This window comes from Amblyraja radiata, chromosome 6 (genome assembly GCF_010909765.2).
Source record: "Amblyraja radiata isolate CabotCenter1 chromosome 6, sAmbRad1.1.pri, whole genome shotgun sequence".
In the NCBI taxonomy this organism is placed as follows: domain Eukaryota; kingdom Metazoa; phylum Chordata; class Chondrichthyes; order Rajiformes; family Rajidae; genus Amblyraja; species Amblyraja radiata.
Genome location: NC_045961.1, coordinates 88,673,086 through 88,700,525, shown reverse-complemented (window position 1 = coordinate 88,700,525; position 27,440 = coordinate 88,673,086). Strand labels below are relative to the sequence as shown.

At 40.1% G+C, this 27,440-nt stretch overlaps 1 protein-coding gene across 2 annotated transcripts in view; it reads left to right on the top strand.

Moving 5' to 3' along the window:
- Window positions 1-27,440, top strand: part of tubgcp3 (tubulin gamma complex associated protein 3) — a 75,580-nt gene that overhangs the window by 13,714 nt on the left and 34,426 nt on the right. For both annotated transcript variants that reach the window (XM_033023156.1, XM_033023157.1), the window contains 7 exons: window positions 571-785; window positions 3,237-3,406; window positions 9,107-9,225; window positions 11,796-11,921; window positions 12,490-12,558; window positions 17,327-17,459; window positions 25,948-26,114. In XM_033023156.1, the coding sequence (XP_032879047.1) occupies window positions 571-785; window positions 3,237-3,406; window positions 9,107-9,225; window positions 11,796-11,921; window positions 12,490-12,558; window positions 17,327-17,459; window positions 25,948-26,114 (999 nt within the window). The remainder of the gene's footprint in view (window positions 1-570; window positions 786-3,236; window positions 3,407-9,106; window positions 9,226-11,795; window positions 11,922-12,489; window positions 12,559-17,326; window positions 17,460-25,947; window positions 26,115-27,440) is intronic.

Here is a 27,440-nt window from a genome sequence, read left to right as displayed (position 1 = left end):
CGATGTACCCAGGGGCTACAACATGAGCCACGACAACAGCTGTGTCAAACAGATCATGCACTGAGTGAAGAAGGGCTTGCTGGTGCTCCTTGCGATCTGTGGTCAGCGTCAGAGGCCGGTGCGAGCCGGGGGTAGCGTTGGCAAATTTTGTTGTTATTTTTTTTGTTTTAGAGATACAGCGCGGAAACGGGCCCTTCGGCCCACCGAGTCCGCACCGTTTAATGGTCCCCGCACAATAATACACACTAGGGACAATTTGCACTTATACCAAGCCAATTAACCTACAAACCTGTACGTTTTTGGAATGTGGGAGGAAACCGAACCCGAGCCTCTGGCGCTGCAAGCACTGTAAGGCAGTAACTTTACTGCTATGCTACCGTGCCGCCCTGTCCACTAAAACCAAAATCCCTTATAAAGGGGTCCGTTAAAATGTGGGTTCTACAGCACACAAATATTTATTGTAAGCTTCAAGCACTGGGATGTGTCGTAGCTCTTGTCGTTGGATTTAAATTGGCTTTTTAAAAAATGTTTTATATTCATTATCTAAGCTTCGTTGTTGTGCTTTTCTAGGTTGCTAATTATGCAGCATTATTTGCTCAAGCATTGCCAAGGGATGCACATTCTACTCCTTACTACTACTCCAGACCACAGTCTCTCCCTTTAACTTGTTCTGACAGGGCTCCTTCGTCTCAAAGTGCTGGGAGCATGGGAAGTAGTGGAGTTGGTAGCATTAGTATATATGGGGTAAATGGACCAACTCCAACCCCTCAGTCCTTATTACCAGGGTAAGTAGTCTTCTGTTCTCTAACTTACAGGTAAAATGAATGTAAAATTATTGCATTACTTTGGGATAGTTTCTGATGCGGTGAAGGCAGCTACGTATGACTCGAGTTCTATTTTCTTTGTACAGACGAAACTCTCCAATTTGTTGCTCTTTCAGACTTCACTCTAGTGTTTCTGTAGAGTGAAGGGCATTCCCTGCTGACTCAGAATTCAAAGTTTAAAATTCTTTGTTGGCTGTCCATATGAATACACTAGATGACACTGAAGTGGTTGGTATTGTAGATAGTGAAAAATTACAGCAGGAACTTGATTAGTTTGGGCAAGTGGGCTGAGGAATGGTTAATGGCCTTTGATGTAGATAAGTGCGAGGTGTTGAATTTTGGGAAGTCAACCTAGGGCAGGACCACAGGGAATGGTATGGACCTAGGGGGTGTTATAGTGCAGAGGGACCTAGGAGTGCAGATACATAGTTCCTTGAAAGTGACGACCACATAGGTCGAGAAGGCTTTCGGTACATTGGCCTTCATGGTATTATATTTGAGTTGAGTTGTTATGCTATAGTTGCACAACATGTTGGTGAGGCTGCATTTGGAGCATTGTGTTCATTTTTAGTCACCTTTTTCTCAGAAGGATATCCTAAAGCTGAAAAGAGTGCAGTGAAGACTTCTGAGGATATTGCCAGGACTAGAGAGCCTGAGATATAGGGCTAGGTTGGGCAGGCTAGGACATTATTTATTGGAGCACAGGAGGCAGAGGGGTGATTTTATACATGTGTATAACAGCACGAGGGGAATAGACGGGATGAATGCACAGTCTTTTACCCAGAGTAGAGGAATGAGGAACCAGAGGACATATGTTTAAGGTGAGGGGAAAGATTTAAAAGGGACACCTTTTATGGTGCGTATATGGAACGAGCTGCCAGCAGAGATAGTTGAGGCAGGAACTATAACAACATTCAAAAGACATTTGGACAGGTACATGAATAGGGAAAGTTTAGAGAATAATGGGACAAACACAGGCAGGTGGGATGAGTGTAGATTGGGCATTTGGTCAGTTGGGCTGAAGGGCTTGATTCCGTGCTGCATGACTATGATTCCCTGAATACATTTGTCACGAAAAGACAATTTTTATGAATTTAGAGGTCCTGTTTGGTTCAACTTGTACCCAAAATGTACAGTCAGCTATGGTAACAATTTACTAAGCAGAATAAGGCCATTTTGGTTATTGTGTTTATGGCGGTCAAAAACTCAGGTCTCTGGACGAATTACACTACCAGCTCGTAGTCTATAGTTCTCTTTTGCCATTACAAGTGCTCAGTTAGATATGTTTTAATACGTTGAGGATTTTTGCCACCACTATCTTTTGAGCAGGAAGTTTTAGGCAACACCACTCTGGGTAATTTTTCTTTTCTCTCATAATTCTGTTGAAATCCAGATAATTACCTTACATTTATTTACCTTATGTTTGACCTCCCTGCTGTGGGAATATGTTCTTACTGTTCACTCTGATCAAACTTAACAATTTAATGCTGTTCGACTAAATCTTAACTTAGAGTCGTTTGTTCAAACATCATCGGGTGTAACATCATCCCTGACAGCATCCTTATAAACAAAATGGTAAAAAAAAAACTCAATTTGTAAATCTGAAATACAAACGCAAAATGATGGAAACGCTAAGTGGGTCAGGCAGAATCTGTGAAAAAAGAAAAAGAGTTAAAGTTTCAGATCCAAGATCCTTCTCAGACCTGAAATGTTAACTCTGTTTCTCTTTCCACAGGAGCTGCCTGAATGGCTGAGTTTTTCCAGCATTTTCTAGCCTCAAAGAATTAAAGCAAGCTGCAGACGGCATGATGATCCTAGGTGACACTTTTATTTACTTTTTCATTGTATTTTGGGGAAAATGTCTGGGTGGGAACAGCAGTTTTTGAAAAAGTATTAATTGTTTGTATTGGGCTTTACTGACAAGGCCAGCATTTAATTATTCCCATTACCTTTGAGAAGGTGATGGTAAACTACTGCCTTGAACTGCTGTAGTCCTTCTAGTGAAAGTACTCCAAAATTGCTATTGGGCAAGGAGTTGCAGGATTTAGAACCAGATGCAATGGAAGTTAAGACCATCTGTGATGTAGAGGAGTACCTGCAGGTGGTGTTGTTTCCATGCTTCTCCTTGTCTTGGAGGTGGTCGTAGGACAGAGATGCTGTCAGTTTTGCCTGGATAAATAGCTGGAGTTCATCTTGATAGACATTGCAGCACAGGATACCCACTCAACTCCCAGTTTTTGAAATAGTGTCTGTATAATTCTTGTAATGTGGTCATCCAGTTGTTTTGACCAAGTTTTCTGTGTTGACTTCAGTGCATTCCAATCTACCTATAAATTACTAGAAAATAAATGACATGCTTTAAACAAGTCAAATTATTACAAAATGTAATTTGTCATTTGCTTTCATTGCCAGACAAACATACCAATCTACAGCAACAGCAGATACAATGAGGCAGCAGTTAGGATCACGGCTTGCCTGGGCATTGTCTGCTGCTCAACCTTCATCGTTACCTACCTCAAAAGGCCTTCCTAGCTCTATCTCTCGCAATATGTCGAGACTGAGACGAGAAGGTGATCTTGCCTGTAAGTACTCATTAGGTTCTAACTTTTGTGGTCAGCAAGTTATCATGAGAGAAAGTTTTCCAAAACCCTTTTATAGATTAACTGATCAGCGATTTTGCGGGAAGGCCTTTTGTGCACATTGGATTTAATGTTTTCTCCATACAGCAGTTTAAACAATCCTTCATTGTCTGTAAACTTCTAATAGGGGTACTTGCAAGTGTGGTTTGTCTTTTATGCAGCGATGGACTGTTTGGATGTAACAGGACTGCTGCTATGGGCGAACATAGACTTGGCGGCCTCTTGTGTAAAATGGAAGAACATTTTCCCTTTGACAATAATTCATATATCGTGATTGCTGTTTGATGGCCTAATTTTTATTTGCAGTGTGCTCATAATGTAATACCACTGACTTTTGATTAATTAGATCAGCAGTTGATGATTTATGCAATGTATCAGGAAGGTCCACCCTGTTAAGCTTTGGTTTTATTAAATATTTTGTTTGCAACATTGATAAATTGATTGGCCTGAGCACAAGTCTCTCGATTTAATGATGGACAAGAAATTATTTTCTCACTTAAAGCTCCAATCTCTGAAAACAAAACACATGATTGCCTGGCTTAGTGTGCTATTACTTGTACAGTCTAAAGGCACAATATTACTCACAACTGAGGGAATGCTTCCAATGCCTCAAGGAATCCAAGCAGTGAAAGAGTTTAAGACGTAGCATTGGGAAGGGATAAGAAAGTGCATAAAATTGTCAACAGATTGAATAGCAGAGAGTAAGAGTGATAATTTCGGGTTGATGAACTGCTTTCATCATGCAGGTTATCAACCTGAAATAGAACTCTGTTTCTATCTTTATACAGTGCTCTCCATAATGTTTGGGACAAAGACCCATCATTTAATTATTTGCCTCTGTACTCCACAATTTGAGATTTGTAATAGAAAAAAATCACATGTGGTTAAAGTGCACATTGTCAGATTTTATTAAAGGATCTTTTTATACATTTTGGTTTCACCATGCAGAAATTACAGCTATGTTTATACATAGTACCCCCCATTTCAGGGTGTAGTGGCCATTTGGCCTGTTTTGCATGTCATTGAGGATGACGTGCCTTTAAATTTTAGACTGCCCGTTATTTTAGACCATACCCTTAAGATATCCCTGAAGACAAAAGCAGCACATAATAGACAAATATTTACCTCACTCAGAAATAAAGTCACTAAAGAAATCAGGAATGCTAAGGCAAACTTTTTTATTAATGTAATAAGCAACGCAAGAGGTAATGCTAAGGAGATTTGGACAAACATAAGGAAACTAACTGGAAATAATATCATCAACAAGAACATTAGGGAGTTGCAACTAAATGAAAATCTGACTAATGATCCAAATGAGATTGCAACAGCCCTTAACACGTATTTTATAGATTCAGTGAAGAACTTGATTCGAAGTTCCTGTTCCGCAGTCCTACATGCTATGCCGCTGAACACTGCTTCTCCGGTTCTTATTTTGAATGAAGTGTCTCAGCCATGGGTTAACAGGATTATTTGTGGTCTTAAAAATTCAAAAGCCGAAGATGCTTTTGGTATGGATACAATGTTTCTTAAAGCTCATAAGCAGCCCCTCATTGCTCCAATTACCAGCATCATCAACAAGTCCATAAACGAATGTGTATTCCCAAATTCTTGGAAATCTGCAGTAATAACTCCAATTTTAAAATCAGGAGACCCCACTATAATTAGTAATTATAGACCAATAAGCATTCTTCCGGCAATTTCCAAGATAGCTGAAAAATGGGTTGCAGGACAGATAATTAAACATTTAAACAATAGTCCATATACCCTAAACCCAATGCAGTTTGGCTTCAGAAAATATCATTCCACCGAGACGGCACTTTGCTTCCTTTTGGAAAATATGAAGTCCAAAATTGATGCAGGTGGTGTTATAGGAGCTGTTTTTCTTGATTTACGTAAAGCCTTTGATACTGTGAACCACCAGATCTTGATGACCAAATTGTCCTATTTTAACCTCTCTTTGAGCACGATGAAATGGATTGAGTCATATATGGTACAGAGAAAACAATGTGTTAGAGTGCACAACAGTAAATCTGCAACTTCTAAAAACCCTCTTGGTGTACCTCAAGGTTCAATCTTGGGACCGTTATTATTCAGTCTGTACATTAATGATTTACCAAGTAGCTGTCCATCAAATGTAACTTGCCAGATGTATGCTGACGATGCAGTTGTGTATGTACATGCCAAAAACAAACATCAAGCTGCACAAGACCTATCAGCTGCTATGATTAATGTGTCAAACTGGTTGCAGTTTTCTGATCGACATCTTAATGTGTCAAAGACTGTATGTTTTTCTCCAAAAAGGCAAGCACTGATGGAGATCCTGATGTGTTTGTACATGGAACAAAACTTAAAATTGTACATGAGTTTAAATATTTAGGAATCGTGATCGATTCACAGCTCTGCTTCAAACAACAGGTGAAAAGAACAGTAAATTTAATAAAATTTAATTTGTCCAACTTTAGATATATTAGAAATAATTTAACTATTGATTCAGCCAAACTATACTTTAATGCAATGATTGTGCCATACATGACCTACTGTATAACAACTTGGTCACTGGCATGTAAGTCCACACTAAAGCCTGTTGAAATTGCTTATAAACAAGCCCTAATAACTCTTGACAAAAAGCCCAGAATGTACCATCACTGTAACATCCTGAAGAAATTTGATCTGCTGAGCTGGGAAAACGTAATAAAATATTCTGACTCTATTTTGGTTTACAAAATCTTCCGTGGACTAGCCCCACCTCCGTTAAAGGACTCATAAAGAAAAACACAAATAGGTCGACAAGAGCAGCCTCCAGGGGTGATTGTATAGTCCCGTTTAGGAAAAGTGTCTTTGGGCAGTCAGTATTTTCATATCGAGCGTCGCAGACCTGGAACGCGATACCATGCGTCATACAGGATCTGCCAACCCTTACCTCATTTACCAAACATCTAAAAATATGGTTACTGCAAAATCAAAATTGCAATCATAATCTACATTAAAAATAACCTATGGTACTCTTTAATTGCTATTTTTTTTACTTTATTGTTTGTTTTGTTTTTATTTTTGTCTTTTGTTTTTACCTTGTTTGGAATGTGTTTACCTTGTGTTGGGACAAAAGATGGAAATTAGCTACTGGCTACAATCTTGCATATTACATGCAAATGTTTATTAATATGCACTGTCCCTAATAAAAAATCAATTCAATTCAATTCAATATATTGTGGGTGGGATTTATGACGTGTTTTTGGGCGTGTTTGGAGCTTAGAGGCTTGCGCAGAAGTTTAGTTTTTATATTCGTTTGGAGAGCCATGGGGAAGGTTAACCCTTCTACCATGTAAGATCATGTAAGATCATGTGAGATCATGTGGATCTTGCCAGTGTTACGGAGACACGAGGAGTTTACTAATGTCTAGAGTAATAAGCTGGAGTTCGAAGAAGATTGTAGTAACGAGTCGGAAGAAACTTGGATGTATTTCACTGTTTTCTATCAACAATAAAGCATTTATTCATCAAAAGACTGTTTCGAAGCTGTATCTGAGAATAAGCTCTGAAGGTCTCTGTGAGTGAGCTTGAATGCGTTTAGAAGACACCCCCTTCAACCATGCTCATCCAAATAACGGCTAGGGTGCTAATTACGTGAAAGATATGATAATCTGCCGCTACATAGGGCACAATAATGTTTGGGACATATGGCTTCACAGGTTTTTGTAATTGCTCTAAAATGCCTCCTTAATGCAGGTATAAGAGAGTTCTCAGCACCTAGTCTTTCCATCACCTTTGGAAACTTTTATTGCTATTTATCAACATGAGGACCAAAGTTGTGCCAATGAAAGTCAAATAAGCTATTATGAGACTGAGAAAGACGCATAAAACTGTTAACATCAGCCAAACCTTAGGCTTGCCAAAATCAACTGTTTGGAACATCATTCAGAAGAAAGAGAGCACTGGTGAGCTTACTAATCGCAAAGGGACTGGCAGGCCATGGAAGATGCCCACAGTTGATGACAGAAGAATTCTCTCTATAATAAAGAAAAATCCCCAAATACCTGTCCGACAGTTCAGAAACACTCTTCAGGAGTCGGGTGTGGATTTGTCAATGCCCACTGTCCACAGAAGACTTCATGAACAGAAATACAGAGGCTACATTGCAAGATGCAAACCACTGGTTAGCCGGAAAAATAGGATGGCCAGAATACAGATTGCCAAGAAGTATTTAAAAGAGCAACCAGAGTTCTGGAAAAAGATCTTGTGGACAGATGAGATGAAGATTAACTTATATCAGAGTGAAGGCAAAAGCAAAGTATGGAGGAGAGAAGGAACTGCCCAAGATCCAAAGCATACCACCTCATCTGTGAAACACGGTGGTGGGGGTGTTATGGCCTGGGAATGTCTGGCTGCTGAAGGTACTGGCTCACTTACCTTCATTGACGATACAACTGCTGATGGTAGTAGCATAATGAATTCTGAAGTGTATAGATACATCCTATCTGCTCAAGTTCAAACAAATGCCTCAAAAGTCTTTGGCTGGCGGTTCATTCTACGGTACGACAATGATCCAAACCTGCTAAAGCAACAAAGCTAAAAAATTGTCAATTTTTGAATGGCCAAGTCAATCACCCGATCTGAACCCAATTGAGCATGCCTTATATATGCTGAAGAGAAAGCTGAAGGGGACTATCCTCCAAAACAAGCATAAGCTAAAGTGGCTGCAATACAGGCCTGGCAGAGAAGATACCCAGCAACTGGTAATGTCCATGAATCGCAGACTAAAAGCAGTCATTGCATGCAAAGGAAATGCAACAAAATACTAAACATGACTACTTTCATTTACATGACATTGCTGTGTCCCAAACATTATGGTGCCCTGAAATGGGGGGACTATGTATAAACACTGCTTTAATTTCTACATGGTGAAACCAAAATGTATAAAAATGGCCTTTATTAAAATCTGACAATGTGCATTTTAACCACATCTGATTGTGGAGTACAGAAGCAAATAAATAAATGATGGGTCTTTGTCCCAAACATTATGGAGGGCACTGTAGATGTTGTCTTGGCTGGTGAGTCTTTCCAGCATGTTCTGATCTTATTTCAGATTTAGCGTTTTTCTTTTGCTTTTGGTGCATCGGAAAGAAATCGATTACATCAATATTCTCGAGCAACTACTGGAGTATTTTTGCGGACTATTTATGGCAACATACAAAATCGTGTAAAATGCTGACTGCTGCCTACCATGTCTCCTGGTGTAATAAAGTATTTTTGATAGAATCCACTCTTTTCCAAAGTTAGTGAATTAAGATATGTATGGCAGAAACTTCAAATTGTTGCCTATGATTGTGTGCTGATACTGTGCTCTGTGGTTTTACTGTTAAAAGGCTTGTCCCACTTTCACAACCTAATTCATGACCTTTTTTACTCGTGGACATTTTTCATCATGCTAGAAAAAACGCCCCGACCTACCTGTTGCCACGAGTACCTACGACTAGCGTCACAACCTCCTACGACCTCGTGACGACAATGCTGCGAGTATGAGTCAAGGGCAAACTCGGCAGAGGTCGTGAATTAGGTCGTGAAAGTGGGACAGGCCCTTAAACACAATCTGCTGAAGGAGAAACAGTGAAAGGCAAGGTACTGATCTATTGTTTCATTTTTCAGCATCTGCAGAAGTTACAGAGGTCGCACTGGTCAGAGATATTCTTTATGTCTTCCAGGGAATTGACGGCAAATGTATCAAAATGTGTAATTCTGAAAACTGCTATAAAATTGATTCCAAGGTATTTCGCCTTCAATGACAGTTTGGAATTAAAAATAAATTATTGTGTGAGATTTACGATTTATATATTAGCATAGATGCTTTTATTTTGCTTAAACCACTATTTTAATGAACGGAACCTAGTAAGTAATCAAATACAATGAAAACTTTCACTTAAAAACCATGTGTTTTTACTCTGAGGTTGTTGCCATTATTTCTGTGTGTGATTGTCTATAGGGTGATTTCACGAAAGGTCACTGGAGCGTAGATCCGCACCCACGTGACCGAAAATTTTAACTGGAGTACATGCGTCACTTCCGGTACATGTTAGTGGATGGGAAAACACGCACTTTCACACCCGTTAAAAACATCGAAAACGGCCCGTTTTTGAGCTGTAATTAACTGTACCAGTCGGGGTGACCGTGAGGAACAGCTACCTAAATTTACAGTTCAAAAGAAAGATAGAAACTAAGGTAAATTCAAGAGGGAGCTGAAGGTGTCAAAACGGCGGAAGTTGTTATCGGACATTTGCCGTGGAGATTTAAAGATCCAAAATATCGGGAATTATCGCGTTTGCTCGCTGCATTTCATCAAAAGTAAGGCATTATTGGCTTTTTATCTTTATTCATTTGTTAGATGAAAAGTATTAAAAGTTAAAAATCAGTCAGTAAAATTGAAAAAATTCCCCATGGTTCTCAGGTGGGTTTTAACATGCAAAATGAAAACGCTTCTGAAGCTCCATTTAACATTTAAATAATCGTAAACTATCAATGCATTTTGAAATAAATTGATAAATGGGATAATTGTCAGCTGTTAGTTGGACAAAAGCAGGACATTTTATTATTTGCCAAAATATATTTCTCAATGTTTCTTGTTTAAAGCCTGCACAATCACCCAAACTACTTATTTATTTATTTATCATCTAATAACAGACAAGCCTGCAGCATGGAATGATGTAAACAATCCTGCTTGAGCACCCACTGTGAACAGGATAAACAATGTGCACAAGAACGCCATCAACTTGCAGAGCTATAGATGCTTGAGCTGCAACCAAATCTGCTTTAATACTCTCTTCTTGTTGCACGTGCATGGCGTTCCCATTCCTTAGCTTGCATCTCAGTAAAATTTATTTCAAAACGCATTGATAGTTTACGATTATTTAAATGGTAAATGGAGCTTCAGAAGCATTTTCATTTTGCATGTTAAAACCCACCTGAGAACCATGGGCGATTTTGCAATTTTACTGACGGATTTTTAACTTTTAATACTTTTCATCTAACAAATGAATAAAGATAAAAAGCCAATAATGCCTTACTTTTGATGAAATGCAGCGAGCAAACGCGATAATTCCCGATATTTTGGATCTTTAAATCTCCACGGCAAATGTCCGATAACAACTTCCGCCGTTTTGACACCTTCAGCTTCCTCTTGAATTTACCTTAGTTTCTATCTTTTTTTTGGACTGTAAATTTAGGTAGCTGTTCCTCACGGTCACCCCGACTGGCACAGTAAATTGCAGCTCAAAGACGGGCCGTTTTCAATGTTTTTAATGGGTGTGAAAGTGCGTGTTTTCCCATCCACTAACATGTACCGGAAGTGATGCATGCACTCCAGTTAAAATTTTCGGTCACGTGGGTGCGGATCTACGCTCCAGTGACCTTTCGTGAAATCACCCTATATCCTGAAAATGTTGTGGGCAATTAGATTGCTTGCTCGTGCTACCATGAAACAAATCGCTCAGCTATCCAGAGTAAATTATTGTAGCAAAATACTTTCAAACCAAGACCACAGGAAAATAAGAGCAGGAATAGGCCACAAGATACCTTAAGGCTGACCTGCCAATTAGTATGATAATCGCTGATTTTATGTGCACCAGTCCCTCAAAGCTTGCAATTTCTCGATATTTCAAATATTTATCTATCTCCAATTTAAATATTTCTAATTTGGTCTCCACCATCTATGTGGGCAGAAAATTCCAGAGATTCAATAACCTTTGAGTGAAGAAATCTCTGCATTAGTTTTAAATGAACAACCCCCTTTCCTTGTAACTGTGTTGCTTTGTCGTAACTCTCCCTCTAGTGAAAACATTTCAACATTTATCTTAAATATTCTTCAAAACTCGAAGGAATAAACCCACTGTCAGCTTCTTTTGATAGGACAAACAAGAACATGAGTGGGTTTATTTCACATTTAGTTATTTCAGAATGAGATCTCTTTTAAAATGTATAATTTATGTGCCTATTTTTGATCCATTGCCCAAACCGTCCATTGCAGCTTCCCCCTGACCTGCCTGTAATTGCTGCAAGAGTCTTCTCTGGCAGCTAAATCTTTTTTTTCCAAATGGACACAGACTAAACTTTGCAACAAATGGGTCTCCGTTTGTAAGAAGCCTGGTAAGAAGTATTGAAAGAGTGGTCTAAAAGTGTGCAAGCAATTCATAACTCAATTCAGTCTGATGCTTCCCACCCAGAAAACTGGTGCTTCAAGATTTGGATGATTCAGCATTAAAATTAATTTATTGGAAGATCTGAGTGGATTCTTGGAAGAAATTTGTCAGACCATAGAATTATTTTCATTTTATGTTCCTTTCAGTTGGGAATATCAAAATCTCTGAGAGATATATTGAGTAGATTATCAGAACTTGGATGGCTTCATAATAAAATAAGAAAATATACAGATCAAAGATGCTTAGATCGTGCCTTTGGCCTTGTGGGGCAGGTAAGTTTAATTCATTTTATTGCATCTATATCAGAACTGAAACTTGCCACAAGATGCCCTGTATGAGTAAGATAGCCTGAATAAGATCAAGAAGCGAGTAACCTGTTTTTATTAGTTATCTAACTCTCCTTGCCTATTTTCTATGTTTTTCACTTTCTGGTATCTTGTTCTGTTCTCCTTACCCCAAATTTGACCTGAGCTATTAGATACTCAATGACTGCCTGATAAATTAGTTATCCTTAAAGTAAATCCTGAGATTAGCGTTAAATGTTCCATTTGTTTAATTTCTGTGCCCTGCTTGCTTGATCATGTGTTTTAAATACTTATTTGCTTGCATTGCGAAATTCGGTTGGCATCATTTATTGCTCTTGTGCGAAGCAAATTCGAAAGAAATTAACTTTCTTAGTGAAACATCCTGATTCAAGTTGTGTTTAAGATCATTGAGGGTCATCCTTGTGTACCTAAATGTCCTCTACTGTTAACTTCATTAGAAAAACATATTATGCATTTAAGAAATTGTGAAATCATGGGTTATCTATTTCAGCCTCTTCAAATTTTCTTCCTGCAGAGTTTTTGTGCTTCCTTGCATCAGGAACTAAAAGAATATTACAGGTTACTTTCTGTTTTACATTCCCAGGTAAGACACTTTGCAGTTCTCACATTTACCCAGTTACTGGTTGTTCAAAGCCACTTCTTGTCGCCTCTAAAACTGCACACTTGTGTGTGGATACTATGCGTGGTTACAATTGTAAATTAAATTCTTATTTGCTAATGTGTCTGTAAAAGCTGCAGCAAATAAGAATTTCATTTTTCTATTCCCAGTACATATGACATTTAAGCACAATTGGCTCATGACGTTGAGTCAATTTCAATATTCCTGTCCATTATTCAAATTTCAAGCTGTTTTATTGTTTTCTGTTAGCCTATTAGTTTCTTAGCTTGGTTTTGTAAAATCCATGATTTGACTTGTTTTTTCGGACCATACATTTTATTTCTACTTTGCTTTGATGCTAGTGATAAAGAATTATAACTTGCTGGTGATGAGAGCTTGCTGATGATACAGACTATTTTTAAAGATCTTCAATACTAGGGATGAGGTTTAGGTCAGGTAGAAACATAGTTCTTTGTGGAGGAATACACGTGCACGTGGGTAGATAAGCCTCTTTTGAGCCAGATTAAGCTTTAAACGTACATTCATTGTAACTAGGGCCAGTGATATTAGTGTATAAAGGCGCAACAGGCAGTATGGACATGAAGGGGTCTCATTAATGTACTGTAATGTTGCATCAATTTTTCTCCAATTGTATGCAACCAAAATGCAAAACAGAACGCCACAGGAGATCCTTTTTCCCTGTGGCTATCAAACTGTACAACTCCTGTCGTGGGGTAGACTGACTCCTCTCCACCACCCCCCCCAATCTTTGCACATCCCCAATCCTTTCTATTCGTCACTTTAATTTAATGTATCTTGTGTTTTATGACTGTTGGCAGATCAATTTCCCTCCTGGGATAAATAATGTTCTATCGTATTGTCTCCATCACCCTCTGTGGCAGAGAATTCGTAGACTTCACTACCCTCACAAGAAGTTCCTACACGCAGTTTTAAATAACCAATGCCAAATCTTATAATTGTGTCCCTTTGTTTATGTCCCTGCCACTAGTGAAAATATTTAAAACATGTTAAGTGCCCTAAGTATTTGAAGGTTCAATGTCACCCCACATTCTTCTAAGCTGCAAGGAGAACTGCATGATAGGAAAATCCCATCATCTCATCCCAGTAATTAGCTTGATGAATCTGCTCTGGACTCCGTCCAATGCTACTATATCATTTCATTCATTAAGTGATCAAATCTACACCGACTATTGCAGGTGTGGCTTCACTATCACCTGTATAACTATGTTTAAACTCCAGCCCCTTTGTATTAAAGGATAAAAATTCCCGTGTCGTACTGTTCTGTGTACTTGATCCACTTTTCTTATTCCAAAGTTATTTACTGCTTTTTCATTATCGGATTAAATGCCACCGAAAATCTGGCACTCTCCTTTCGGGAAACTTGGACTAGCTGTTATTGATGCTCAAATGTTCCTTGCAAAATGATCTATTATTCTTTGCTGTTCAGAAGGCCAGCATTTAGACAAGGAATTCAATTTGTAGAATGGAGAATGCGGGATAATGAACCCCACATAACATGATAGCTCTTATCAATATTTAATGCCATACTTGAAGAGAGGGAATGGATTACAATTATAGTCAGTTGCAAATATACTTTAAAGGTTTTGGGCCACGTGCCATGCTTGTTAGAAGGAAATTGTCAGTTTGTGGTTGATAGCTGAGTATTGAACTAGCTAAATTATTATTCCATTATCAGTGTTTAAATAATATCCAAATGAAAATGTATGTGATTAATTCGGCTTGACCTATATTTAACACTGCATACCATCCAAATTAACGTCTTAAATATTGTAATGCAGTCTATCCATGCCCCAAATCTGTTGCCGCAGGAAAAAGATAAAAGTGAAAAATGCATGGATCCAACCTTGTTGGAGTTTTGAGCTCATGTTGTTGAGTTTTCAATCTTTTATTGGTCTGGCTAATCCTACATTATGTCATGATTAAATAGCATACACCCATAGGCCCTTAATCATGCTAAGAGGTTATAGAATTTAGAACATTGGAACATAGGACAGCCCTTATTGACTTGATATTGGCCCCAATATTGACCTGAAGGAAAGCATGCTCACATTTTTGTTTTCGCATAATTGAGAATGAAAGGTGAATGGCTAAGGTCTCATTACATATAACTACCAGGTGTCAAAACATAAGATATATAAAGTTAATGAAATAATAGCACAATTGATAAACGAGTATGACATGGTCATTACACAAATTTGTTGGAAAATGATTAAAAAAAGGTCGGGATATTTAACATTCATAATTTATGGGGAAAATGAAAAAGTGAGTATGAAGAGTACTGATAATGGCTAATGTGGTAAATGTAATAGAGAATGGCTCATGCTCAGAAAATATAAAAAATGATCAGTTTGGTTGGACCCAGGAAACGGTGAGAAGTAAACAATACTGGTTGGAGTTTTGTATAGACCCTGAAACATTAATGGTATTGTAAAGCACAATGTAAATCTCAAAATTAGAGGCAATCTCTGAAGAATGATATAATAATCATGGGGAACATCAATCTACAGATAAGCTGGCCAAACCAAATCAGCAATAGTAACACACATAATAATAGTGTGGAAGGCAAATACACGGATTGTGCAGAATTTTTTTTATTTGAATGAGTGTGCTGAGAAGCAAAGCTATTTAAGATCTAGTGCCGTGCAATGAGAAAAGGTTAATGTTCTGATAATTAGGAAGCCAATGGAAAATTAGACTTTCCCGAAACCAGGGTTTTAGGCCTAAACAAAGTGAGATACAAAGTCATGAGAGATGAGCTGGAAATGGTAGATATGGAATCTACTTTAAAATAATGACAATTGGGTGATAGGTTAGGTGTAATTGAAAGAAAGAAATGTATAATACTAGACTAAGTGGGACCCGTTGGGTCCCATGTTCACACGGGAGGGCTGGTCCCCTAATGCAATGTTCCACCTCTCCACCAATTCCAATATTGGTGGCCAGTGGGTGTGGGGGGGGGGGGGGGGGGGCTTTCTGGAGTATGGGTGTTGTGGGCTGAAGGGACTGGTTTCCAGAGGGCTAGTATGGACATTGTGGGCCAAATGGATTCTTGGGGTGGCAGCTCAGTCACTCAAGCCTGATGTGCTGGCAGCTCACTCACGGCTGGTGGGCTGGCAGTTGACTCACGGCTATTCCTTGAAATTCCATTTCAAGCAGGGTGCAAGGCCACCAAATTCAAATGCAGATTCCTACGATTTCACGCAGGGTGCAAGGCCACCAAATTCAAGTGCAGTTTCATACCACTTCAAGCAGGGTGCAAGGCCACCAAATTCAAGTGCAGTTTCATACCATTTTTAAGCAGGGTGCAAGGCCACCAAATTTAAATGCAGTTTCATACCATTTCATGCAGGGTGCAAGGCCACCACATTCAAATGCAGTTTCATACCATTTCAAGCAGGGTGAAACCACCATAAAACAACACAAAACACCACATAAACACCACACCCACAGTTCAGTAGACATTCAGTGTGTTCAGTTGATTCACAGCTCAAACAGAGCTCCCTCCTCCATCTTGCAGAGACACACCCACACGTCTGGGTTTTATAATCTCTCCCCACTCCCACCGGAAGGGGTGTGGCCTTCATGGCGTGATTGACAGGAGAGAGATTCTCAACATTTTTTAAACACTAATAACACTTTTATTTTTCATTGATGGGAAGAATCCTCTGCACCTGATTAGCAGAGGGGGACTGAGTAAGATGGCCAAAAATCACAGCCGTAAGTGGTAGCGTTGTATCTAAAATTAATATATAGTGCAAACAGGAAGTTGTCAAGTTTAGATTTTTAATCATTTGCCATTTCAAACTAACCACCATAAACCATTTGCTGTGCTTTTATTTCAAACCAACCATATTTTCATTTTCAAACCACATTAAGGGCACTCAAGGTCAGTAAAACCACACTCACAGTTTAGGGGAGGCCATTTAGGACTGAGATGAGGAAAAACCTTTTCACCCAGTGAGTTGTGAATCTGGAATTATCTGCCACAGAAGGCAGTGGAGGCCAATTCGCTGGATGTTTTCAAGAGAGAGTTAGATTTAGCTCTTAGGGCTAAAGGGATCATGGGATATGGGGGATAAAGCAGGAACAGGGTACTGATTTTGCATGATCAGCCATGATCATATTGAATGGCGGTGTTGGCTCGAAGGGCCGAAGGGCCGAATGGCCTACTCCTGCACCTATTTCGTATGTTTCTATAACACAGTATTTATTTCTTTAATTTACAACAAATATATACCCCTTTAAAGGCACAAATTCCAAACAGAAACATGGCAACACAAGAGACGGCAGATGCTGGAATCTTGAGTAAATCCAAAGAAAGACCCTGACTTAAATTGTCACGCGTCCATTTCCCTCCATAGTTGTTGCCCAGCCTGCCGAGTTCCTTCAGCAGTTTTTTTAAGAAAATACTACGCTCTATTATCAACAAAGAATAATGCTAGTGATGTGACAGGGACTGGGATTATGAAACAGCACTTGGAAATAATTACCTGATATTAGTACTTTGTTCTCAGGATGCTTTAGGAAAATGCTATTGGATTTATTAATGTTTGTCAGATAGTGTCAGCTTAAGAATTTGTGATTGTATTGAATTTCCCCCTGGTTAATGCCTCTAGCTACTGCTTTCAATGTGTTGTGCCTCCCTTGTTCTGTGCTTTGTATATTTGTCAATGAAATTAATCTGCATTTGCCTTCAAATTTATACTCACAGATACAAGTGGAAGATGATCCAGGTGTGAATGTTGGACAGGAAAGCAGCCTAACATTGCGACGCCTACTTATCTGGACTTATGATCCCAAGATTAGACTCAAGACACTTGCGGCACTTGTTGATCACTGCCAAGGTAATTGGGATGCTTTCAACATTTTTCATTATTTGAAATTAAAGTAAAATGCTCAAGTTTTTTAATTATTGGAAATGAAAAAACATAGATAAAGGGAGTTTATGACAACGTCTGCCTCATTATACAAGAATTAGATTTTGAAGTTAGGAACAATTGCTAATGTTATTGAAAAGATTTCTCCTCTTGTGAACTTGTGCATTAACAAACATTTTGGACCTTAGTAAGACATTTTTTTTAAAGAGATTGCCAATGATTGTTCGACAAGAAGGGAAGTATTTAAATAGATTTGGGTGGTTTTATTCTTAACTGTCCATTGAGTTCTGTGATGCAGTTATGGTCGAGCTGAATAAAATTGGCAAAGGCAGCATAGGGGCACAGCGGTAGAGTTGCTGCCTTACAGCACCAGAGACCCAGGTTCTATCCTACTATTGGTGCTCTCTATGGAGTTTGTACGTTTTTACTGTGACCAAGTGGGTTTTATCCTGGTGCTTCGGTTTCCTCCCATACCCCAACCACGTACAGGTTTGTAGGTTAATTTGCTGCGGTAAAGATTAATAATAATAATAATGGATGGGATTTATATAGCGCCTTTCTAATGTACGTTGTCCCGAGTGTGTAGGATCGTGCTACTGTACGGCGATCATTGGTCGACACAGACTCGGTGGGCTGAAGGGCCTGTTTCCGCACTGTATCTCTGAACTAAACCTAACCGGAAAATAACATAGATTATTAGCAGATAATTAAGAGCATAAAACGTTCTCTGTCTCAGAGGGTAATGACTGCAATTCTCTCCTGCTGAAGAAGGTGAAGATGGCAACATTCAAAGTATTTAGGGTGGAGGTAGAAAAATATTTTAAAGATCAAAGAACTGAGCATTATGAGAAACTGGTTCAGGAAAGGAGCTGACCACAGTGTAGATTAGCCATGATCCTATTCAATGGTAAGGCAGGTTTGAGGGACCGAGTGGCTTAAGCTTGCTCCTATCTTTTTATATAGTTGTGTTCTTATGTTAGAGTTATTATCTGGCCATGTATCTGTCCAAATGTCTTTCAAACATCATAATTACACCTGTCTCTACCACCTCCTCTGGCAGTTTATTCTATATATCCACCACCTTCTACATTGCTAAACTTGCTCCACAGGTCTCTAAATCTTTCCAATCTTACCTTAAACATATGGTCTTAACTTTGAGATTCTCCTACCCTGGAGAAAAATACAGATCTATCACCTTATCTGTGGTCCTCACGTTTCTATATACAGTAAACCCTTATTATTACGGACCACTTTATAACGGATTTTGGTTATAGCTGGCTGTCTCTAAGAACAGTTACAGTCTCTAGTTACGCTACAGAGCCTATTGAAATTGATAAGCAATTGTTGAGATGGACACTTTATTAAATAATGTAACAAACAGCCTTAAGTATTTTTAGCTTGCAGTAATAAAAATACATTTTAAACTGTTAAGAACTTTGTACACTCAGCAGGCTATGCAGGTCATTGTCTTTGGAATGAGAAATTCAGTTAATGTTTAAGGTCGATGTCCTATCCTGAACTAGGTCGTGGTCACTTGGAACAGGATAGGATTTTCTCACACCATAGTCCCAAACCTCCCATTTCGCTCTCAATTTCTGAATGCGGGAATCAGTAGCAGGGACAGGTAATTATTGCTGTTCACCAGCTGCGCTGGACAAGATGGGGCCAGACGGCCTTCTTGGGCCACTACACCCCATCTGATGGGGGAGGTCCTACTGGGGTCTCGGTGACGGGGCTCCACTATTTTGTTGTCAAACAGTGATGTCAATGGCGGAAAAATCCGTACTCTGTTTTAGCGGACACCTTTCCCCACCCTCCCCATGGTCCGTTATAACAAATGTCTTCTGAACTTTGATAAGGTCACCCAAGGGCACCTCCGCTCCAATCCCTGCCCATCCGGTCTCCTTGTAACGCAAGCCACAGGTCCCAGCAACCTGAAGCACTGGTTACATTTCTGTGTAGTATTTCGAGGACGATTTTCAGACTGGAAGCAGCATATTAAAAAAGCATGCAACTATGTCTGAACTTGAGGCATGTGAGCTGCCCTAGGATTGGTTACTTTAGCAAACAGGGTTAGAAAATAAATTGTCACAGTGCATTTTACATTTCTGAGAGTCAGTGACTAGAACCTGATAATATATTTGAGGTTGTAAATAAGATTTAAAATTACAATTCCAGGTTTGAATGAGCTGGAGGGAGTGAGTTGTGGGTGGTGGGGAATGTGCAACAGAGTGGAGGGAAGCTGGAGAGGCTAAATTGGCCTAATTTAATGGGAAAGTGGATTGTGTGCATAATTGAGTTGGAGCAGAAAATATAGATAACTAGACCAAGTGCAGACCCGTTGGGTCTGTTCCCCCAACGTGCGGTTGTGGGGGGGGAGGCGGCATGCAGCGTCACACACACTAACTATCCCCCCCCGGCACTCACGCTAATTACCCTCCTTGATATGTGTGTGGAGGGGAGGGGGATTTAGGGGAGGGACGGTGGTGGAGGGGATGGAGGGGAGGAGTGGGAGAAAAAGAGGGGAGAAAGAGAGAGGGGGTTGAGGATGGGGGGGGGGAGAGGGAGAGGGGAGAGGGGGGTGTGTGAGAGGGGGGGGACGTTGAGGGGGAGTGAGGGGAGGTGGCGGAGAGGGGGAGCAGGGAGGGGTACGGGGTGTGTGGAGGGAAGGGGGTATGGGGTGTGTGGAGGGGAGGGGTGTTTAGGGAGGGACACGTGGGGGAGGGGAGGAGGGGGAGAAAAAGAGGGGTTGAGGATGGGGGTAGAGGAGAGGGGGGGAAGAGGAGAGGAGAGGGAGAGGAGAGGGGGGGAGAGAGGGGAGTGAGGGGGTGTGCTGAGAGGGGGGTGAGGTGAGGAGAGGTGGGGAGCAGGGGGGGGGGAGAGGAGGGGGGGGGGGAGGAGGAGGGGGGGGGGGGAGGGAGAGGAGACGGGGGGAGAGAGAGTGCCTTTTTATTTCAACCCAAACCCCCCAAACAACCATTTGCAGGCAGTGCTTTTTTACTTTAACCATATTTTCATTTTCAAACCACATTAAGGGCACTTACTCACAGTTGTGTGGACATGTGTTCAGTGTTATTCACAGCTCAGAGAAACGTGACCCTCTGCCTTCCTCCAGCTTGCAGACTAATTGAGGCACACCACTTCCTGGTTTTATAGTCCATTCCCCCTGTCCCCAGTGGGGGCAGCAGAGAGAATGGGGAATTTTGTAAAATCATTAATATCTGTCATTTTTCATCGACTGGAAAAATCCTCGGCACACATGCGGCGGAGGGGGGCTCTGAGCGAGGTGGCCAAAAATGACGGCCGTAGGTGGCGGCGTTCTCTCGGAAATCGCAGCACAGATGGCCAAAACCGGTCAAGAACAGACTTTTAGTAATATAGATTAGAAAGTTGTTGAATGTGGTAAAAGATTGATGATGGTATCAGAACAAAATAAATATAACCATTCAAACTATCTCTACCCTTAAGATCGTGTTGATCTGACCTTGACGTTGCATACACTTTCTTGTCTGTTCCTATAATCCTGATTTCTCTTAATTTAAAAATCCATTTCAGTAGATTAGATTCACTGAGTCAGCCTTCATTGCTCTCTGGAGCAAACAATGTCAAAGATTAATAACCTTCAGATTTTCCAGGTGAGGCAAAGATTCATGTGCACCATCTGCAATCGTGTTTACTACACTTGTTGCTCCTTGTGCCTACTCTGCATCGATGAGACCAAACATAGACGAGGTGACCGTTTTGCCAAACATCTGCACTCCCTTTGCTATGGCCATGTGGAGCTCGTGGTTGCTAACCATTTTAATTTGCCTATCTCACCCATCTTATGGAACTTCATCATGGCTTCCTTGCTCTTGCATTCTGTCCCACCATATTAAACTTAAGTACCCGTTTGGTTTTTTACTTAAATACTGTACATACAATAGGGTCAAATATTACTGTAAAATGTAATTTCCCTTTCATTAAAATAATGTTGACTGTTTAATATTACAATTTTCTACAATGCTTGACTATTTTTTAAATCATCTTCTACTAGAAACATAGAAAATAGGTGCAGGAGGAGGCCATTCGGTTCTTCGAGCCAGCACCGCCATTCATTGTGATCATGGCTGATTGTCCCCTATCAATAACCCGTGCCTGCCTTCTCCCCATATCCCTTCACTCCACTAGCCCCTAGAGCTCTATCTAACTCTCTTAAATCCATCCAGTGATTTGGCCTCCACTGCCCTCTGTGGCAGGGAATTCCATAAATTCCCAACTCTCTGGGTGAAAAAGTTTTTTCTCACCTCAGTCTTAAATGACCTCCCCTTTATTCTAAGACTGTGGCCTTACTACTTCCTTTACAACGAATTTCAGTATTTTCTCCATTAAATATATTATGCTAACTTGGTCCATGATATAGGTTCACCACTGATTTTCCAGCACCCTTGATTCCAGAGCCTTGCCAGATTATTCATTTTTCCGGACCAGCAGTGGCCACGGCCTCCGAGAGGAGTCGAGCGGTCCACCTAGGCCGCCAGGAGGGTCTGAGATAGTGGCCCGCAAAGTTGTCTTTGGAAGTCGACTATAATAATAATAATAATAAATTTTATTTATGGGCGCCTTTCAAGAGTCTCAAGGACACCTTATAAAAATTTAGCAAGTAGAGGAAAAACATGTAAAGGGAATGAAATAAATAGTAGAGACATGACTAGTACACAAATTAAAGACAGAATTCAATTCAAAACACAATATGAGGCAATTCAAGCACAGATGAAAAGGGAGGGGGACGTGGGGCTAAGGATAGGTAGAGGTGAAGAGATGGGTCTTGAGGCAGGACTGGAAGATGGTGAGGGACACGGAATTGCGGATCAGTTGGGGGAGGGAGTTCCAGAGCCTGGGAGCTGCCCTGGAGAAGGCTCTGTCCCCAAAACTGCGGAGGTTGGACTTGTGGATGGAGAGGAGACCGGCTGAAGTGGATCTGAGGGACCGTGAGGGTTGGTAGGGGGAGAGGAGGTCAGTGAGATAGGGGGGGGGCAGATGGTGGAGGGCTTTGTAGGTGAGGACTATGGGAACGGATTCGTTGGGCCGGAGTTCTAAAGGGCAATTTTGACCCCCCGATTGGAAGTCTGGCTGCAATAGTCGGTTCTGGGAACGGATCCTCCGGCTCCAGCCAGGCCTGAGTTCCAGACCCCAGCCACAGGGGGCAAATTCGAATTGCTGATCATAAGTCCAGCTGCAGAAGTCCCAATGAGGTTGAGAGTGGCCGCCTCACCTGGCTTAGATGCCACATTTTCAGATTGGACTTCCAGGGGGGGGAATTTCAACTGCGCTCTCCTAATTTTGTCCGGATTAAAGGAGGTGCCAGACCATCAGTTGCCAGAAAATCAGTGGTGGCCCTGTACTTTCTGTAAGAATATTACGTATTATGTGGTTTTCCAGTCCAAATTTCAACAATGTTGCAAAGTCCAGCAGCACAGAAACAGGTGCTTTGATCCTCCATGCCAACCATTTATTACTCACTTGCACATATATTTCCATCAACTTCCCCAGATTCTGCCACTCAGCTTAACACCAAGACAATTTATACTGGTCAATTAACCTCGCAACCCATATATCTTGAGGATGTCGGAGGAAACTGAGAATCCAGATGGATCTATGCAGTCACAAAGAGAATGTGTAAACTCCATGCAGACAACATTGGAAGCTAGGATTGGACCCAGGTCACTGGACTGTGATGCAGTAGCTCTACAAGTTGCATCACTGCATAGCCTCATCAACAAAAATATGGAAGATTACACCCAATTGATGTAGTACATAGTTCTGCTACCTCATCATGCAAGTGACGTAGCTTTGTTCCTGAACTCCGGTACAGCTTAGTTTTAGTTTAGTGTAGTTTATTGTCACGTGTCCCAAGGTACAGTGAAAAGCTTTCAGGTTTCCTTTAGATGCTCTGGATTCCCTTTGTGATTGGTAGGAAGTCAATGTGAAAATGATGGGCATGTGAGAAACAATATTCTGCAAGGAAATAAATGGGAGAATAGGATTGCTTTGAAAGCTGGCACTGACGATGGGCTGAATAGCCTCTGCATTGCCAGAGTAAATATGGAAGCCTCCCTGTTAGATGTAAGCTGTCATATTTAAGGAACTGTCAGCCTTTAGTGCCATTAGTTTGACTGGTATCTTTCCTTTAGTGAATGTTTTCCCTTCTATTGCTTGCTTTTCTCTTTTCAGTTCTTTTGCTGCCTTCTACCATGAACTGAGGTCCCAAATATTTGTCCAAAGCAACTCTCAGTTTCCATATTTCCCATTATTAATTTAGGACCTATTGTAGTGGTAGATTTTTATATTGTTCAAGAGATTACTCCCTCTAGCCACTAAGTGGACTACATGATTAAGGAGAATGTCGTAATATGCATGTGAGCTCTCCGCCAGAGACCTTCAGAGCTTCTTCACAGATAAATCTTCATAACACAGTCTTTTGATTAATAGATTCTTTATTGTTGATGAAAAACAATAAGGTATATCCAACCTTACACTCCGACTCATACACTTTAATCTTCATCAAACTCCAGCATATCGCTTTAAAGGTTAGAAAACTACTTCTGTCTCCATTACACTTCGCATGGTCAAAGGGTATACCTTCCTCATGCAAGTCCAAAACGAAACTACAAACTAAGCTTCTGCGCAAGAAACCTAGCTCCAAAGACGCCCTAGAATACGTCATAAATCCCACCCACATAATAACGGGCAGTCTAAAATTTAAAGACACATGCCATAATTAATGACACACAAAATAAGCCAAATGGCCACTACACCTATGTTTGGCTACTTATTTCACAAAGCTGGTACAGTATCTTTTGTTTCTGAATCAAGGTAATCTCTACAAATTAATTTACTTGACCTGTATTGACGTATTTACAGTGCCATCAAACCATTTTTTGGTTGCCTTTTTGAAGGTATATCCCTGTGAATATTCATTTTCCAGACTGGGTAATCTCGCAAACTATTAAATGATGATTAATTGGGTCATATCCATTTATTTGTGGTCACAAATTTGTTCATTTTGTTATTAATGCAATTATCACACAGATAAAGACTGTTTGGTTCTATTTCTTTGTCAATTTTTGTCCTTTTTTTAATCTAATTTACAGGTGCGGTGTCATAGCTCAATATTCTGTTCATTCTGGTCACATTCTGGTTATCGTTACCTAGATTACAATTCTACATTGCCACCTTTTCCTTCATCTTAAACTTAATAAATTTGTGCATCCCTAATTCCTGTTCCCATCTCCACAGAACTAGAGATTCAGCATGAAAACACATCCTTCGGCACACCAAATCCACGTCGACCATGGATCACCTGTTCACACTAATTCTATATATCCCACTTTCTCATGCACACTAGGGACAATTTACAGAGGCCAAGTAGTCTACAACCCAGCACAGGCACGACTTTGGGATGTGGGAGGAAACCGGAGCACCTGGAGAAACCCACATGATCTCAGGGTGAACGCGTACCTCCACACAGACAGCACCAGACGTCAGGGTCTACACTGGATCTCTGGCGCTGTGAGGCCACAGCTCCACCAGCTGCGCCCTATTTAGTTTAAAGTCCCAACTGCAATCCAAGTTATTTGATTTGCAAGGCCATTCATTGCAGCTTGACATATGTGAAAGCTATTCTATTGAATGGTTCAGCCTTTCCCCAGTACTGGTGGCACCTACAGTGCCCTCCATAATGTTCGGGACAAAGACCCATAATTTATTTATTTGCCTCTGTACTCCACAATTTGAGATTTGTAATAGAACAAATCACATGTGTTTTAAAGTTCACATTGTCAGATTTTAATAAAGGCCATTTTTATACATTTTTGGTTTCACCATGTAGAAATTACTGATCATCATCCATTTCTTCCATACACATCATTGAGCCACAAGTTCAATTCTCTGATCTCTACATCAATTTTCATATGCTTAGAGTAGTAATCCTATGGTTCTAGATTCTAATTTAAACCCAGACTGTCCATACTCCCTCTGAATCATTTTCCTACTTCAACCTCTGACTTTGGTACCTTCATGGACCATGACAACTGGATCATTCCCTTTGGGAATTATGTTGTTGGCTGTACATTGTCTCCTTTTGCTACTGCATTGTTTCGAACTCTTTCTACCACTTCACCCCCAAAACCCAAATATGAATGGGTCCCTGCATCATGTGCTATGGTCAGTTTCGTTATCTGTCTTGCAGTCCTTCACCACATGTTAGTTTTTGGATCTGGTGAAATGGAGTACAACCTTTCAATTCTGAGTTCTGATGTGGAATAATATGATCAGAATTAATGTACATCCTCAAAACATTTTTCCAATCTTAATATAGTGAAGGGATTTAGAATAAATATTTACTCTTTTGAAAATGGTTTAGAAAGAATGTGGAAACGTAGTGCTTTAACAATTTTCAATGTGATTTGTTCAGGGAGGAAAGGTGGAGAATTGGCATCTGCTGTCCATGCTTATACTAAAACTGGAGACCCATACATGAGATCATTGGTGCAGCATATTTTAAGTTTGGTTTCACATCCTATACTTAATTTCCTCTACCGCTGGATTTATGACGGCGAGCTTGAAGACACGTACCATGAGGTAAAAAAATATTTTTGTTTCTGTCCTGGTGTTGATCTGAATGGAAGGATTTGGTTTATGGCCTATAAAAGTCATACTATATTAGCAATTAGACCCTGCTCGTAGATCCCAGAAGGCCATCAATTCAAAATATTGTTTGTTCCACTTCCAGTATGGATGAAAGGTCATCAACTTGAAGTGTAAATCATTTTTTTTGTGACCTGCTGAGTTTCTCCAACATTATCTGTTGCAAGGCTGATTTTAGAATGAAATTAAGGTAAAGCACAGACCTGTCAGAACATAACGAGTAGAAGTAGGCCACGCATTATTTTGGACATACTTCATTATTCAATAAAATCATGACTGTTCTGATTGTACCCTTGGGTTCATTTTCTGCCTGATTTCTTCATAATCATTAATTTCCCTGGAGCCCAAAAAATCTATCTCTGCTTGGATAGACCTGTGGATGACAGCATCTAGAGCTCATTCTGTGGAGAATTGGAAATATTCTGTTATTCCATTATTTATAGTCCATGGTATAAACCAGCATCTGCAGTTCCTATTTATTACATAAATTGAGGTGAGGATATCCAGTGGACTGGATTCTTCCTCTATTCTCTGTGACTGTGTCTAAAGACTCTAATATTGTTCTTAATTATCTTGGAAATTGTTTCATGGGTGTCTCTCATCTTTGGCTTCATGCCACCAAACCATTGTATTATTTTTTGATTTAATTGAGTTCTGTTCCTGTGCTTTCTGAAAGTCACTAATGTAAAATTGAAGATTTGTTTCATTCAAATGTCATTTGATGTGGAAGAGTAATGTTGAAAGGAAATAATTGTACTTTATAAATAATGTATAGATATTTTCCAGCTCAGTTATAATGATAATGAATAAAAAGTAAGAGTAAATTCTATTTATATACTGCTTTTATACCATATTTTATAGCAAATCTTTACCAGATTCTTCACGAGGGTGTTATCGATCAAGTCATAAGATGAGATGGTGCCAAGCCATAAGATGAGATGGTGCCTAGCCATAAGATGAGATGGGTACAGATGTTGATATTGAGTTGGTTTTAAAAAGTGTCAATAAGTTGGAAACGAGTTGAGAGTTTTGGGGAGAAAGTTGTAGAACATGCACTGGGATCTGAACATGGGGAATGCCAAAGATCACAGGGAAAATCAGAATAATCATCGCAGGAAGGGAGGCTGTGGAATTTTCATCGGATTTATTTAAGAACAATCCAACTGGTCCCACTTTCTACCCCTCTTTTGGCCCTGCATTGTTTTTTTATCTTTTCAGAGACTTGTCTAGCTCATTTTAAAGGCTCATTTGAATCTGCTG